A 15,961-nucleotide genomic window follows, 5' to 3' on the forward strand; every position below is an offset into this window, starting at 1 on the left:
CCAGGTTAACAACCCCAATCAGGGAGTCCTGGCTGACAGATATAAACATAAGATTCAGAGAGGCTCCTCATTCTAGGGACTGGCTCTGAGCTGGCTGGTCAGAACTCATGTACTGTGCACATGTAAACAAAGGGTGAGGTGGTGATGGGATACAGCCTCCGTGCAGTTATTTCAGAAACTGAGAATTGGTTTTGCATTAAAAACTACAGCAAAGTAATGCCTGTGCCTTAAATGCATGCCTGAAAATCTCAGCCTGAGCCTCACTCCAAATTTACTCTCATTTCCATAAAACAGGAAGGCCGGACAAATTGAGTGCTCAATGCAGCTCACTGGCTTGGGCCTTTACACAATTGGCTGCCTCAATTTTTGACATTCTAGTTGTCACTCATTTCTATCTCTGGGTAGATTCTTTATGCCTTGAATTTGGCAACTGAGGTAAGCTGTAATGGCTCCTTCCCTTTTAAATTGCAGTTGAATTCACAAAGCCTGTTTTGAGGATTAGAAATCGTTAGACCATTAAAAATAACTCTTACTTTAATGCTGGGCTATCTTATCATTAAAGAAAAGTGCTTTCTTAAAAATGGACAAAAATTAAACGAACATACATATGAATTAGGGACAATAGGCCATTTGGCTCCTCAAGCATGCTCCACCATTTGATACTTGCAAACCTCGCATTAAAATTACAACTTCAGTGCTCTCAGAAGAAAAATTGAAGTGTTTTATGTTCAAATCCTAAACTGTATGCTACAGTATTAACAATGATTGACTTTAAAAAAAATCTTGATGGCTTTTCTTTGTTAGCTCTGCCTGTCATCCCACAGCCAAGATGAATTTCAATTATACCCCCAAGACTAGCCACAGGTTTCCCCTTTAGAAACCTTTCAAAGATGACACCACTCCTTTCTGCTGGCAGATCCTTTGTGAGCTCCTCTGACAACATGGAACACAGTGTGCTATTCTGCACTGACAAAAAAAAGCCAGAATTACCTGTCTTCAAAACTGCATAGTGATCTCTTTGAGTAGGTGCAGTAGTGGAGGTAACGTAGAGGCTGGGAGTGGTGAGTGTGTGTTTGAGAAGTCATTATCAAGATCCAAAATGGCAAATTTAGTGCCAAATCAGCATTTGATGTTGACTGATGTCATGGTTTACCCACCATATGCTTCTGCCACATGCACAGGATGCTGATTCTATCATCCTTCCAAGCATTTGATTCACAGGCCACAATGGGAGTTATCATAAGTGAATATGCCTCCATTTCTTTTATCTACGTTCTCGCAAGCTGCAACGAATAGTACAATTGAGCTGAACTTCGCAACATTGTTCTGTAGGCTTTCAAATGAGCAGCAAAATCAGAAATACTAAATGCAATTGTTTGTGTACACCCAAATTTAGTCCTTAATAAATTTATTGGTATTTATATTGATTCATATAAAATTTGAACATATTACAAACATGAATTAGAGCCAGGAATAGGCCACTTGGCCCCTCAAGAATGCTTCACCATTCAATAATGTCATCCCTGATCTGATTACTTCACATTCCCAGCTACTCACAATACTTTCACCCTTCTTGCTTATCAAGAATCTAAATGCCTCTGTCTTAGAAAGATTTCAAGATTCTGCTTCTACTAGCTTTTGAGGAAGAGAGTTTCAAAGACTCACAATCCTGTACAAGAAAACAAAATCTCCTCATCACTGTCTTAAATGGGAAACCTCTTGTTTGTAAATTGTGACCCCTAGTTTAGAATCTCCCATAGAAGGAAACATTCTTTCTCCACGTGCAGTGGCAAAACCCAACAGGATCTTTTATGTTTTAATCGTGATGCCTCTTACTCTTCTAAATTTCAGAGGATAAGAGGCCTACCTGATGAACCTTTCCCTGTAAGATAACCCACCAATTCCATATATTAGTCCAGTGACCTTTTTCTGAACCATAATTAACACAGATTGGAGTTGATTATTGATTATATCAAAGAATTACTAAGAATGCAATGTGGAATTATGACAATTATGGATAGGCCTTTATGAATATGTTATTTTAAATTAGGCATCTTTGTTGCAGTTTTAACTTTGCAATCCAATTTTATTTTTAATAGACTGAGCACTTTGAAAAACCAAGCATCACCAAATTATTAATTTCTATAATTGCTTTAAAAAGAACTTCTCTGATAAGGCTCATAAATTTCATTGTATATTGTTTTTTTTAGTGACTCACATGGCCAGATGTGCATATGTACTTCAAATATCTTTCAAAGAATGTGCTACAAGTCAGCTTAGTAATACTGCTCACTCTCAATTTCATGCCAATCATATCTCAGTTGCATATGTCATTCCAATTTAAAAACATATTTTTAAAATCCATTTTAGGTTGGACAGCATTCACCTAATTGTCTGCCACATAGTGGTCTTTCCATGAATAACTGCAGCAAAACATCATTTTCAAAAGCTGAGGAGCAATACTCTGAAAGCCAAACACATCTTCAATCTAAAAAATCTACAATGGCAGACATTAACTTACAGGTATGTTGTCTTTTCCTGTTTTTGTAAAATGTTCATGAAAGAAACCATGTAAAATGTATTTGTGTTTTTGTGAAAATAAATTGACATCTGATAGTGTAATTAGAGCTCTTCTGACTTAAATGGTGTAAAGCAAGATATAATAATAGACTAGTGGCAGGTAAATTAAAGAAAGATTGAAAGTTTTTTTTTACCTTTAATGTAATTGTAAAATGATAATTAGGGAGAGAGTAGAGCCCATTCAGACTACAACTGTATTTTGAGCATGGATCCAGAAGACATAGATAGAGTTCTAAATGAATACTTTGTGCCAGTGTTACTATTCAGAGGGACGATGTGGGTATAGAAATTAGAAAGGAAGACTATGATGTACTTAAAGAAGTTAGAATAGATGGAGAAGAGGTTCTTAATGGTCTGGCAGGCTTAAAAGTAGACAAATCTCCATGCCTGATAAAATGTATCGCAGGATGTTGAGTGAGGCAAGGGAGCAACCTCAGTGATGGGGAACTATTGGAAGCAATTCAGAGGGACGGAATTAATCTGCATTTGGAGAGGCAGGAATTAATCAAGAATCATAAGAACAGTGGTTTTGTTAAAGGGAGAGCATGTCTAGTCAACTGGATTGAATTTTCCGAGGAGGTGACCAGGTGTGCAGATGAGCGGAGTGTATTTGGTGTAGTCTTCGACTTCAGTAAGGATTTTGACAAGGTCCTGCATGGGCTGCTGAGAGTGAAGGTAAGACACCATGGGATTCAAGGAAATTTGGCTAATCGGATCCAGAATTGGCTGAGTGTCAGGAAGCAGAGGTTGATGGTTGAGCGTTGTTTTTCTGACTGGACTCTGTTTAGTAGGGTTCTGCAGGGTTCAGTTGTTTGTGATATATATGAATGATTTAGACTTAAAAGGGTTTATCAGTTACTTCGTGATGATATGAAAATTGATGAGATAATGTATAATGAATATAGCCTTAGATGACAGGAATATATAGATGGTCAGATGTGCTGATCAGTGGCAAATAGAATTCAATCTGAATACATGTGAGATGCTGCACTTGGGTAGGACAAACAAGTCAAGAGAATATACGATGAGTGATAGGACAGTGAGAAGGACAATGGATCAGAGGGACCTTGTTGTGTTTTTCTACCAGTCCCTTAAAGCAGTATGATGTGTGGATAATGTGGTTAAGAAGGCATATGGGATATTTGCCTTTATTAGCAGGGGCAGCGAGTTTAAAAGCAGAGAGATAGTGCTACAATTGTATAAAACTTTGACTAGGCCTCAGCTAGAGTATTGTGTGCAGTTCTGCAATTCACATTATTGGAGGTTGTGATTGCACTGGAGTGGGTGAAGAGGAGATTTGTCAGGATGTTGCCTGGGCTAGAGAAGAGAACTTTTAGTTATGAAGAAGGATTGGGATTGTTTTCTTTGGAGCAGAAGAGACTAAAGGGGGACATGATTGGGATGTATAAAACTTTGAGAGGCATAGACTGGGTGGACAGGAAGGTACTTTACCCCTTGATGGAGGGATCACTGACCACAGGGCTTAAGGAAAGGGGCAGGAGATTTAGAGGGGATGCTTGGAAATTTTCTTTTACTCCGAGGCTGATAGGAATCTGGAATTCACTGTTAGGTGATAGAGGCAGAAACCTCATAACCTTTAAGACATAATTAGATGTATACTTCCAATGCCAAGGCATACAAGGCTATGGGCCAAGTGCTGGAAACCAGGATTAATATTGTAAGGTGCTTGCTTTTGACCGGCACAGACTCAATGGGCCAAAGGGTCTTTTTGTGCTGTAGGCTTCTATGACTCTGTAATATGGAAATTTGTTTTAATTTACCATATTTATTAACAACTTAGATGATAGAATAGAAAGCCACATATTCAGATTTACCAATGACTCAACCATATGCTGCATTGTGAACATTGCAGATGAAAGTGTGAAAATATAAAAAGAAACTGATAGATGAAGTAAATGAGCACAATTCTGGCAAATAGTTAAAAGCTATAAACTGTGGAATTTTGGGGTTCCGTGTACAAAGGTCATTAAAATGTCATGAAGAAATACAGAAAGTAATCAAAAAGGCCACTAGAATATAACTGAAGGACTAGAATACAAAGGGATGGAGTTATATTTTGGTAATGGAAAGCCTTGGTCAGCCCACACCTGACGTACTGTGAGCAGTTTGAGGCCTTGCACCCCGGAAGGGGACTGTGCCCTCAAGCAGATTTATTAGAATAATAAATCCAAGGGTTAAATTATTGAGAACAATTACACAAATTAGACTTGCACTCAATGTTCCCCCCAAACCGTGCAGGTGCACATCTACCTAGAAATTGTGAATATGTTGATCAGGAAGAAAGAGACTGTGCACCAGCAACAGTACCTTTAAGATGCACACATACACACACACAGCTGCGTAGCAGTCTTAAAAGAACTGTGCATTGCAGCAAGCCTGTCATACACAGGAACAGAATTTAAAAGACACATTCTTGTACTTTGGAAGTTTTTAGGGGTGACGGGATTATAGTTTTCAAGATGCAGAAGGGAACAGATAGTCCAGAACTTTTAGGACTGAAATTAGGAACCACACATACATACAAAATGTGGAGGAAGTTCTGAACTTTTACAAAAAGGCAACTCGTGAGATGAATGATAAATTTTCAAACTGAGATTGATCGATTTTTGTTATCCATAAATATTAAGTGGAATACGCAAAAGCAGGTGTATTGAATTTGGTCACAGATCAACCATGAAATCACTGGTGGTACTCTTGTGGACTGTCCCTTCCTTTGAGCCAGAAGGCCTGGGTTCAAGTCCTGTTTGCTCCAGAGCTGTGCATCTCTGAAATGGTTGATTAGACTGTAAGAATTAGGAATAGGAGTAAGCCATTCGGCCCCTCAAGCCTACTCCGCAGGTCAATAGGATCATTGCTCAACCGCCATTCCTCATGTCTACTTTCCTGTAACACTTGGTTCCCCTAATAATCAAGAATCTATTTCAGCCCAAAATATACACAATGACTTGCCCCCACAGCTTCCTCTAGCAAGGAGTTCCAAAGACTTACAACCCTCCCCTGTCTTAAATTGGCACCCCTTTATTCTGAGACCATGCCGTCTGGTCCTAGACTCTTCCATGAGGGGAAACATCCTTCCTGCATTTACATTGTCAAGTTCCTTAAGAATCCTATATGTTTCGATGAGATCACCTCTCATTCTTCTAAATTCTGGTGAGTTCCAAATGGTTTAGCCTTTACTCATAAGACAATCCCTCCAGCAATGAAATGATATCTTTCTGTAAATAAGGGGACCGAAACTGCTGATAGTATTCCAGATCCAGTCACACCAGCATCTTGTACAGTTGCAGTAAGACGTTCCTACTGTAACACGCTTGAAGTAAGGGCCAAAATTCCATTAGCCTTCCTGCTGAACCTGAGTGCTAGCTTCCGGTGTTTCATGTACACGTACCTGAAGTCTCTTTGTGTTGCAGCTTTCTGCAATTTTTCTCTATTTAAATAATATTCTGTTCTTTTGTTTTGCCTTCCAAAATAAACAACTTCACACTTTCCTACATTATACTCCATTTGCAAACTTTTTGCCCACTTACTTAACCTAAACCTAATCTTTTTCTAAACTGTTTGTATCCCTCTCGCAACCTGCCTTTTCACTTATTTTTGTAATGTTTGCATATTTGGCTACAGTACATTCACTTCCTTGACCAAAATCAGGTGATTTCAATCATTCAATTGAATTTCAATTATTATGTTTCATATTAAGATAAACATTTAATTCTGTTAACTAGAAATTGAAGGAAGAGAACAAACTGTTGAAAAATGAGTTGGAAAACTTAAGGTAAGTCATATTGTTTGATATTTGAAATAAATGAATACACCGTAATCTTTTCAATGAGGACAATGCATATTTTAAATTTCTTGCATATTCTTTCAGGACTGCAGAATTTAGCTAAGCTTATGTTTTTTTGAATTTCTTACTGTCATTTCTTCTTATCATAGAACTGAGCAATGATACAGCATGAAAGAATGCAGCTAGCCCATTGTGTTTGTCTTAGCTGTAAGAAATAGCTATCCAATTAGCTCCGTTCTCTGTCCCTTTCTGAAAAGGCTTACCAATTGTTATTCCTTAAATGAAGAGTGCAGGAGGGCATGCTAGGCGCAGCACCAGGCACCTCTAAAAATGAGGTGTCAACCTGCTGAAGCTACAAGACAGAATTACTTGTGCGCCAACAGCATGAACAGCAAGTGATAGACAAAGCTAAGTGATCCTACATCCAATGGATTAGACCAGAGCACTGTAGTCCTGCCACATCTAGCTGTGAATGGTGGTGAACAGTGAAACAGCTCTCTGGAAGCGAAGGCTGCACAAAAATCCCCATCCTTAATAATAGGGCAGCACAGAATGACAGTGTAAAAGATTAAATTACAGCATTCACAACTATCTTTAGTCAGAAGTGCTGAGTGAACGATCCATCTTGGTCTCCTCCAGAACTCCCCAGCATTGAAGATACCAGTCTTCAGCCAATTTGCTCACTCCACGTGATATCAAGAAACAGCTCGAGGCACTGCTTACTACAAATGCTTTGAGCTGTGACAATATTCTTGTAATCATACTGAAGGCTGGCGGTCCAGAACTTGCCGTGCCACTTCTACAGGTCTGAAGAAAAGTAATACTGAACTTGAAACCTTAACTCTGTCTCCACACATACTGCCAGACCTGTTGAGTGTCTCCATTCTTTATATTGTTTTCAGATTTCCAGCTTCTGCAGTATTTTGTCTTTATTTTAAATGGGGCTAAAAGGTGATAAATCCCATGGACCTGGTGGGGTACACCCTAGGATATTAAGAGAAGTAGCTGCAAAGAGTGTGGATGCAATCTTACAAGAAAACACAGATTTTGAAAAAAGTAGGATTGGAAAAGTGTATCACCCTTATTCAGAAAGTGAGTGAGACAAAAAAAAAGGTAATTATCATCTAGTTAGTTTAACATATGTCATTGAGAAAATGTTAGAGTCTGTTATAAAGGATGGAACAGTGGAATATTTAAAAATACATGATATAACTTAGCAGATGGGGAACTCATTCTTGACAAATTTATTACAGTTCTTTGAGGAGTAACATTCCGCATAGACAAACAGAAACTATTTAATGTAAAATACTTGGACTTCCAAAGACATTCAATAAGGTATTGCACATGAAGCTACCTAGTGAGATAAGTGGGGTAGTGTATTAGCCTGGATAGATCATTGACTAACTAATGGAAGACATTTGGAATAAAAGAAGCATTTTCAAGGTGACACATGTAAATAGTGAAGTACCAGAGAGATCAATGCTGGGCCTCCAATATATAACAATGACTTGGATGAGGAAAGTGAATGTACTGTTGGCAACTTGGTGGCTGATGCAAAGCTAGTAGTGACAAGGACACAGGAGTCTACATAGGGATATAGGCAGGTTAAGTAAGTGGACAAAAATCTAACAAATGGAATATAATGTATGCAAATGTGAGGTTATTCACTTTGGTAGAAGGAATAGAAGAGCTGAATGTCATCAAATGGGAAGAGACTGCAGAAAGCTGGGTGGGATTTGGGGGTCCTAGCACATGTATTCCAAAAATCTAGCATCCAAGTTCAACAGTTAATAAGGATGGGAAGTGCAATGTGGCCCTTTACTTCAAAGGGAATGGAGGATAATAATAGAGAGAATAATGACAGACAGCCAAAACAAATCAACCTTTCCACCTCTGTATTTTCAACACAGTAAAACTAAAACTTTTAAAGACCCTCAAAATTGACCGCAATGTTTCATAACCTTGGTTTTTTGAATAGCCAATTTTGAATAACTCTATGAATAGAATCCGTACAGTGTAGAAACAGGCCATTTGGCCCATTGGTTCCACACCAACCCTCCAATGAGCATCCTGCCCAGACCCACTCCCTACCCAATCCCTGTATCCCTGTCTTTTCCCACGGCAGATCCACCTAGCCTACACGTCGCTGGACAGTATGGGCAGTTTAGCTTGGCCAATCCACCTAACTTGCACGTCTTTGGGCTGTGAGAGGAAACTAGAGCACCTGGAAGAAACTCACGCAAACATGAGGAGAATGTGCAAACTTCGCACAGACAGTCACCCAAGGCTGGAACTGAACCCAGGTCCCAGGTGGTGTGAGGCAGCAGTGCTAACCACTGAGCCACCGTATTGAGAGTTGAATAATCAATTCTCGACACTGATTTGTAGCTTGAACAAAAGAGTTAACAATTTATTAACAATAGTTATTTTAACAGACTAAAGTTAAACAAAGTAATCCCATTGATGTCTATCCCCATTAGTCAACTCTCGATCATCAGTAAAGTGCTTCACAGCAGCACCTGTTCAGCAATAACCTGCTCATTGACACCCAGTTTGGGTTCTGTCAGGGTCACTGAGCTCTTGACCTCATGATAGCATTGGTTCAAACACGGACAAAAGAGTTGAATTCCAGAAGGAAGGTTAGAGTGATTGCCCTTGACGTCAAGCGTGGCATCAAGGAGCCCTAGCTCAATGGGAATTGGGGTAGTGGGGGTAGCTCTCTGCTGGTTGGAGTTGTACCTGGCACATAGAAAAATAATTGTGGTTTTTGGAGGTCAGTCATCTCAGCTTCTGGATCTCCCTACTGGAGTTACTCAATATCCTTGGTCCAACCATCTTAAGCTGCTTCATCAATGACTTTCCTTACATCATAAGGTCAGTGTGGAGATGTTCCTAGATAATTACACAACATTCAGCACTACTTGCACCTCCTCAGACAGTGAAACTGTCCATGTCCAAATGTAGCAAGGCCTGAGCTGAAAAGTGGCAATTAACATTTGCGTCACACAAATATCAGGCAATGACCATTTCCACCAGGAGAGAATTTAATCCTTATCCATCTATATTCAATAGCGTTATGATCACTGAATTACCCCACTATCAACTTCCTGGGGATTACTATTGAGCGGATATTGAACTGGACTGGCCATATAAATGCAGTAGCTAAATCAGCAGGTCATACGCTGGGAATCCTGCAGCGAATAACTCACCTCCTGACTTCCAAAGCTTGTCCACCATCTGTAAGGCACAAATTAAGAGTGTGACGGAATATTCCTCAGTTGCCTGAATGTGCGTAGCTCCATCAGCAGTCAAGAAACGTGACACAATCCAGGACAAACCAGTCATTTGTTTGACACCACACCTGCAAACATCTACTTCCTGCAACACTTGTGCCAATGGAAACGGTGTGTAGCATCTACAAGATATATTACAGAAGTTCACCAAGATTCCTTAGCATTTTCCACACCCAAGGCCACTTGTATCTCAAAGGACAAGGGCAGCAGATACATGGGAGCACCATCACCTGCAGATTCCTCTCCAAGCTGCTTACCATTCTGACAATGAAATATATCATCATTCCTTCAGTGTTGTTTGGTCAAAATCCTAGAATTCCCTTCCTAATGGCATTGTAAGTCTACCCACAACATGTGGATTGAATTAGTTCAAGAAAGCAGATTGCCAACACCTTCTCAATGGCAACTTAAGATGGACATTAAATGCTGGCCAGCCAATGATGCCCACATCCCATGACTCAATAAAAATAATCCGACATATTTTAGTGACTACTTCATAGGACAGCCTCAGTTATATCTGGCATTGCATCTCTGACATTTGAAGATACTTAGGTTTGCTTCTGAGGATATGGGGACATGCTGTTACTTTTCTTCTGTGATGCTTGCTTTCGATGATTATGCTCTCGTGCTGTCTGCTGCAGGCATTGCAGCCTCAGTTCTTGACGAGCAAAAGCCTTCCTTTGTTATATCAGCCCATACTACTACCAAGAAATCTTTGGGCTGATTTGCTACACATTGAAATTAAAACATTCAATGACCCTTAAAATTGCTAAATTGTTCTTAACCAGATTTTATGAATAACAGATTTTGGACCCCAAATTTATAACTTTAAAAAAAAAGTTATTAATAATATAACTTTAGTAGAACACAGATAATCAGAAAACGATCTAATTGATATCTGTGACAAAGCCCAATCATCATTGATCATAAACTTCGACTCACATGCTGAAAGGCGGACAGACCGGCACAGTTAGGGGATAAATCAACAAAGAAAAAGATGAAAGAATAATAATTTGCCAATTTGATAACTATTTCAATGATGAAATCCCTAGATGATGGCTTGTATTACAGGCAAGTTGAACTGTACAGCTTTATTGAATTCTGAAGTCACCAATTAATGCAGCAGCTTCAGCAGACCTCTTGAGATATCTTATGGACTGGCATTCTTTTCTCGAATATTCAACAAGTCAATAACCAGAGAGAAAACGAAAGAAAACAAAACCCTAAAAGCAGCCTAGCCGAGAAGCTTCTGCAACATAAGCCGGCATCCTGTCCAAAACCCATTCACTCTGTTTTTCTCCTTTTATTTAACATTCTATGTAGTTGGCTGACTAGCATTGGTCCTCCTTTGATTGGCCAATTCAACATCCAAACTATTGCCAGTCCCCACGCATCACAGCATCTCAGTGCTTAATCATCTACGGTGTCCTTAGAGCAGTAGTTAAGCTGTATTATCTTTCCAGGTCAAGTCCCAACAGAAAACACCTGTCTTTGTTCTGTTTTCAAGCAAGCTGCTGTTCAAAGTTTGGATTTCAGTTCTGAACTTCAACTTGCAGTACCAAACCAAAAAATGACGAAAAGAAAAGAAAAATAGTATAATAACACGAAGAACTGTGGATGCTAGAGATATGAAATAAAACCAGAAATTGCTGGAGAAACTCAGCAGGTCTGACAGCATCTATCAGAAGAAAGCAAAGTTAATGTTTCAGGTCTGGTGACTCTTCATTAAAAGAACATTAGTGATGGTCTCAACAATATTCTGTATTCATCAAAGGTAAGTGCCATGATTCCCTCTCCCCCTCTCTGCAAGCTCACAGTCATTGTAACTGTACTGTTGCACCCACCTCCCACCAATGGTTGTGGTCTACCAGTCTGATTATTACGTGACATTTTCTTCAGTTGTTTTCACCCATCCAGTTCCTCGCAAGTAATTAACTCTTCATGTCTGCTGTTCTTCCTAATCACTTGGAACATTTCATTAACTGACTAATGAAGAACCAGCCTTCTAACCAACCATAGTCTCCATTTGACTATTCATTTCTAACAAACATGACAAACTGCCTAGCTGTCTGTCTGTTCTAAAATGCAAGGCAAGGCAGAGATGCCTTGAGCATTCAAGTCAGCACAAAGTGAGTGAACAGTAAGAAAACAGACTACAAGAACTCCAGTGTACCCAGTTCTGATGCATGAGATAGGTGCCTGTCCTTATGTGCAAAGTGGACAGGTGGCAGCATTGTAATTTAAGGTGTCGGTGAGCTCCCAAATGAGTCCCAAATATGCCCTGATGATGATGTGAGGCTAATGATCTGCTGATATCACCTTCTATTGAAGTAGGGTGCTGGCATTACTGCCCATGGAGAGTGCAGTGAGGTGTTGAGGAATGCTGACCAACATAGATACCCGTGAAAGGTGCCAATGAGTTGCTCAGACTTTCATGTCAGGAATTATTGCCATCTAGTTTCTCTCAGCTATTTTAGAAAATGCCAAACTGCTTATGAATGAGACTAGATTGGGAAGTTGAGAAGAAAACATTACGATAGAGAACAACTGAAAGGTTAATCAGGAGAAAGAAATCAGAGTATGAGAGGAACTAGCTGGAAATGTAGAAATAGATAGGAAGAGTGTCTGCAGGTATCTAAAAAAAAGTAGAGGACTAACACTCACGTTATTTACTCTTGAGAGTGAGACTGCAGTCAATAATAGATAATAAGGCATTAGATAAAACGAATGTTTTGTCTGCCTTCACTATAGAGAATATAAAAAATCATTCCAATTAAAGCTGTAACTCAGGAGGTGGAATGGAAAGAAGAACTTAGTGAAATTACAATCGCAAGGGAAAAGGTATTAAGCAAACTGGTGGAGCTGCGAACTGATGAGTCTCTGAATAAGATAGACTTCGCCCTCGGATTTTAAAAGAGGTTGCTAATGTGGTAGTAGAGATGTTGCTATTAATTTTCCAAAATTCCGGACAAATGTGAGGTGATGCATTTTGGAATATCAAGTACAGGTGGAAATTATGCAGTGAATGGCAGAAACCTTAGGAGTATTGATAAGCAGAGGGATCTGGGTGTGTAGATCCACAGATCACTGAAGGTGGACGTACAGGTAGATAAGGTAGTAGAAAAGGCCTATAGCATGCTTGCCTTCATTGGAAGGGACATTTAGTAAAAGAATAGACAAGTTATGCTACAGCTTTATCAAACTTTAGTTAGGCCACACTTGGAATATTGAGTACTGTTCTGGCCACCACACTACCAGAAGGATATGGATGCTTTGGGGAGGATACAGAAGATGTTTACCAGGATGTTGTGTGGTATGGAGAATTTTAACTATAAAGAAAGGTTGGATAGACTCCTTTTGTTTTCACTGGAATGCAGGAGGTTGAGGGGTGACCTGATTGAAGTTTAAAAGATTGTGAATGGAAAGGATGGAGTGGAAAGTATGAGGCTTTTTCCCAGGGTGGAGGGGTCAATTACTAGGGGACACAGGTTCAAGGTGCGAAGGGGCAAGTTTAAAAAAGATGTGTGAGGCACATTTTTCACACAGGGTGGTGGAGTGCCTGAAACCAGCTGCGAGAGGAGGTGGTGGAAGCAGACACAATAGCAGCATTCAAGAAACACCTGAACGAATGCATGAATAGGACTGGTATAGGAGGATACAGGTTCTGTAAGTGAGGACAGTTTTAATATGTAAGGGGAAAATGTGTTGGCGCACTTTGGGAAAATGTGAAGGCTGAAGGGCCTGTTCCAATGATGTATTGTGCCTCGTTCTTTGTATTCCCTAGATTAAGGAAAGATTCCATTGGATTGGAAAGTAACAAATATGACATCTCTGTCCAAGATGGGAGGGAGCGGAAAACAGAAACTACAGGCAAGGTAGCTAAACATCTGTCGTGGGGAAGGTGTTGGAATTGATGATTAAAGAGATTATTGTTGTGCACTTATAAAAATTTAAATTAATCAGGAAGAGTCAGCATGGTTTATCAGAGGCAATCATATTTAACCAGTTTATTGGAGTTCTTTTAAGGAGTTACATGTGGACAAAGGGGAACCTGTAAATGTATTGTAGTTGATTTCCTGAAGGCATTTGACAAGGTGCCACATCAAACACTATTGTGGAAAATACAAGCTCACAGTCTAGGGGTGATGGATAGAAGATTGGTTGCCTAACTGGCTGCCAGAACACAGGAAGTTGCATAAATCAGTCTGTGTCTGACTGGCAGGACGTGACAATTGGAGTCCTGCAGGGGTCCGGGCTGGGACTTTCACTTTTTACGGTTTACACCAATGACTTAGATGAAAGGAGCAAAGCCTTAGAAGTTAAATTTGCAGGCAGTGCCAAGATAGCTAGCAAACTACGTTGTGAAGAAGGAAGTTGTAGATGGATATAGATTAGTTGAACACTGGGCAAAAATCTGGCAATGGAGTATAATGTGGGAAAATGTGAAACTTTTAATTGGCAGCAAGATCAGAATTGCAGAGTATTAATTAATTGGAGAATGACTGCAGAATTTTGAGGTGCAGAGTGTTTAAGGTGTTAAGCGCATGTGTCACAAAAAGCTAGTATGCAGTTTCAGCACGTTATCAAGAAAGCTATTGGAATATTCTCCTTTATTACGAGAAGAGTTGAACACAATAGTAAGAATGTTAAGATTCTGTCATCCAGGGCCTTGGTGAGACCATATTTTGAATGTTGAATATAATTTTAGCCTCCTTATTTAAGGATGAATGTAAATGCATTAGAGACATGTCAGAGGATATTACTAAATTGATAACTGCACTGAGTGGATTTCATTATGAGGAGAAGTTGGACAGGTTAGGCTTATATCCACTGGAGTTCGGAAGAGTGAGGGTAACTTGGTTGCAGTGCATTAGATCCTGAATGGTTATAACAAGGGCAACATGGAATGGATGTTTTCTCTTGTACGTCAGTCCGGAACCCAGGGACATTGTTTTAAAATTAAATGTTGCTCTTATAGGACCTCTGAGGGTTTGTGACTTTGGAACATTGCCTCAGAAGGCAGTTGAGGTAGGTTCATTGAATTAATAGTCACTGGAGTACTGAAAGATTCAACAGACTTTTATTACATCTCCTATGTATTTATGTATCTCAATATATTGTACTCACAGGCAGTCCTCTGACCTAATACAGAGGGAGCATGATATTTGTTGCCGTAATATTTGTTGTTTCACGTTTGCATTCCTGTTCTTTTAGGGGGCCAATTTCTGGTATTCCTTCAGCTTTTTCATACTTAAGTTGTTATTTCTTTTCACAGGTAGATCTTTTACCTCCACCTAAGATGGTAAATACAGCTTTTGTTTCATTGAATCCACTGTCAATTGTCAGGAAAAACCCATCTGGTTCTCTAATATCCTTTAGAGGAGCCAACTGCCATCCCACAGCAATGTGGTTGACTCTCAACTACTTCTTGGGCAATTAGGGATGGGTAATAATTGCTGACCTAGCCAGCGATGTCCTCATCTGATGAATGAATTTTAACAAATTATTAATGCACTTTAAACTCCTATTTAATTTTAACAGTGCAATAAACTGCTTCCTTTTGTTGGACGCATTCTATGCTGTTGGAGCAAGTACTCATTGAACATGGTTACATTCAGAGAACAAACAGTTACAAGGCATTGCTACACTTTAGTGTTCAAAAATATTAGTTACATTTGATACAGCCCAGCAATAAGGGCAGGATTGTTGGGAAGTTTTCCACTTGGCAATCAAAACAGTCTAGGGGTCACTGAAGAGCTGTACCAGGATCACAGTTAGGTGGAGAAGAAAACAGATAAAAATAGAGGAAGAGTCCATGGAGAAAAAAACTTGGTAGCTGCATTGCTGAGGAATTTACAAAGCAATACTTACTGTATGCAGACAACAAGGTGTAGAGCTGGATGAACACAGCAGGCCAAGCAGCATCAGAGGAGCAGGAAGGCTGACGATTCGGGCCTAGACCCTTCTTCAGAAATGGGGGAGGGGAAGGGGGTTCTGAAATAAATAGGGAGAGAGGGGGAGGCGGATAGAAGATGGATAGAGGAGAAGATAGGTGGAGAGGGGACAGACGGGTCAAAGAGGCGGGGATGGAGCCAGTAAAGGTGAGTGTAGGTGGGGAGTTAGGGAGGAGATAAGTCAGTCCAGGGACGACGGACAGGTGAAGGGGGCGGGATGAGGCTGGTAGGTAGGAGATGGGGGTGGGGCTTGAGGTGGGAGGAGGGGATAGTTGGGAGGAAGGACAGGTTAGGGAGGCGGGGACGAGCTGGGCTGGTTTTGGGATGCG

General features: G+C 40.0%; 1 protein-coding gene across 2 annotated transcripts in view; it reads left to right on the top strand.

Moving 5' to 3' along the window:
- The first annotated feature begins 2,375 nt into the window (after positions 1–2,375).
- LOC125482847 overlaps positions 2,376–15,961 on the top strand; it is a 112,001-nt gene continuing 98,415 nt past the window's right edge. Inside the window, exons 1-3 of one of the 2 annotated variants that reach the window (XM_048595418.1) lie at positions 2,376–2,523; positions 6,324–6,373; positions 14,954–14,980. Coding sequence is in view for 1 of the 2 variants with exons in the window: in XM_048595417.1 (XP_048451374.1) it covers positions 2,416–2,523; positions 6,324–6,373 (158 nt within the window). In the remaining variant the exon portion in view is untranslated. The remainder of the gene's footprint in view (positions 2,524–6,323; positions 6,374–14,953; positions 14,981–15,961) is intronic. The other variant, XM_048595417.1, reaches the window with a different exon arrangement.

The sequence above is a fragment of the Rhincodon typus genome, chromosome 3, assembly GCF_021869965.1.
Source record: "Rhincodon typus isolate 14 chromosome 3, sRhiTyp1.1, whole genome shotgun sequence".
Lineage (NCBI taxonomy): Eukaryota > Metazoa > Chordata > Chondrichthyes > Orectolobiformes > Rhincodontidae > Rhincodon > Rhincodon typus.